The sequence below is a fragment of the Penaeus monodon genome, chromosome 25 (genome assembly GCF_015228065.2).
Source record: "Penaeus monodon isolate SGIC_2016 chromosome 25, NSTDA_Pmon_1, whole genome shotgun sequence".
Taxonomy (NCBI): domain Eukaryota; kingdom Metazoa; phylum Arthropoda; class Malacostraca; order Decapoda; family Penaeidae; genus Penaeus; species Penaeus monodon.
The window spans coordinates 21,193,360-21,193,559 of record NC_051410.1 but is presented as its reverse complement, the minus strand read 5'-3'; the positions used below and the strand labels follow the sequence as shown (position 1 = coordinate 21,193,559).

At 39.0% G+C, this 200-nt stretch overlaps 1 protein-coding gene across 1 annotated transcript in view; it reads right to left on the bottom strand.

Moving 5' to 3' along the window:
• The window catches only part of LOC119589112 (organic cation transporter protein-like), a gene marked incomplete in the record, with an annotated part of 16,544 nt that overhangs the window by 4,345 nt on the left and 11,999 nt on the right, over window positions 1-200 (bottom strand). The window contains 1 exon segment of the mRNA XM_037937688.1: window positions 75-166. Coding sequence (XP_037793616.1) covers window positions 75-166 — 92 coding nt within the window.

Below are 200 nucleotides of genomic sequence, written 5' to 3'. Positions count from 1 at the left end.
TCTTAACTGTTACTTTCAAGGCTATGGTCTACAACTAATATTTTAGCAGATTATGAAAAGGTGATCTTACTTACTTAACCAGTACCGTAACTTCTTTTGCTATAACCTTTAAGGCGTCGATAAAGCCTGGAGTAGAAGCTTCGCCTGCTCTGCCTTCGACTAGAGCCTGTCAAAAGCAAACATGGTTCAGATAATTGCAT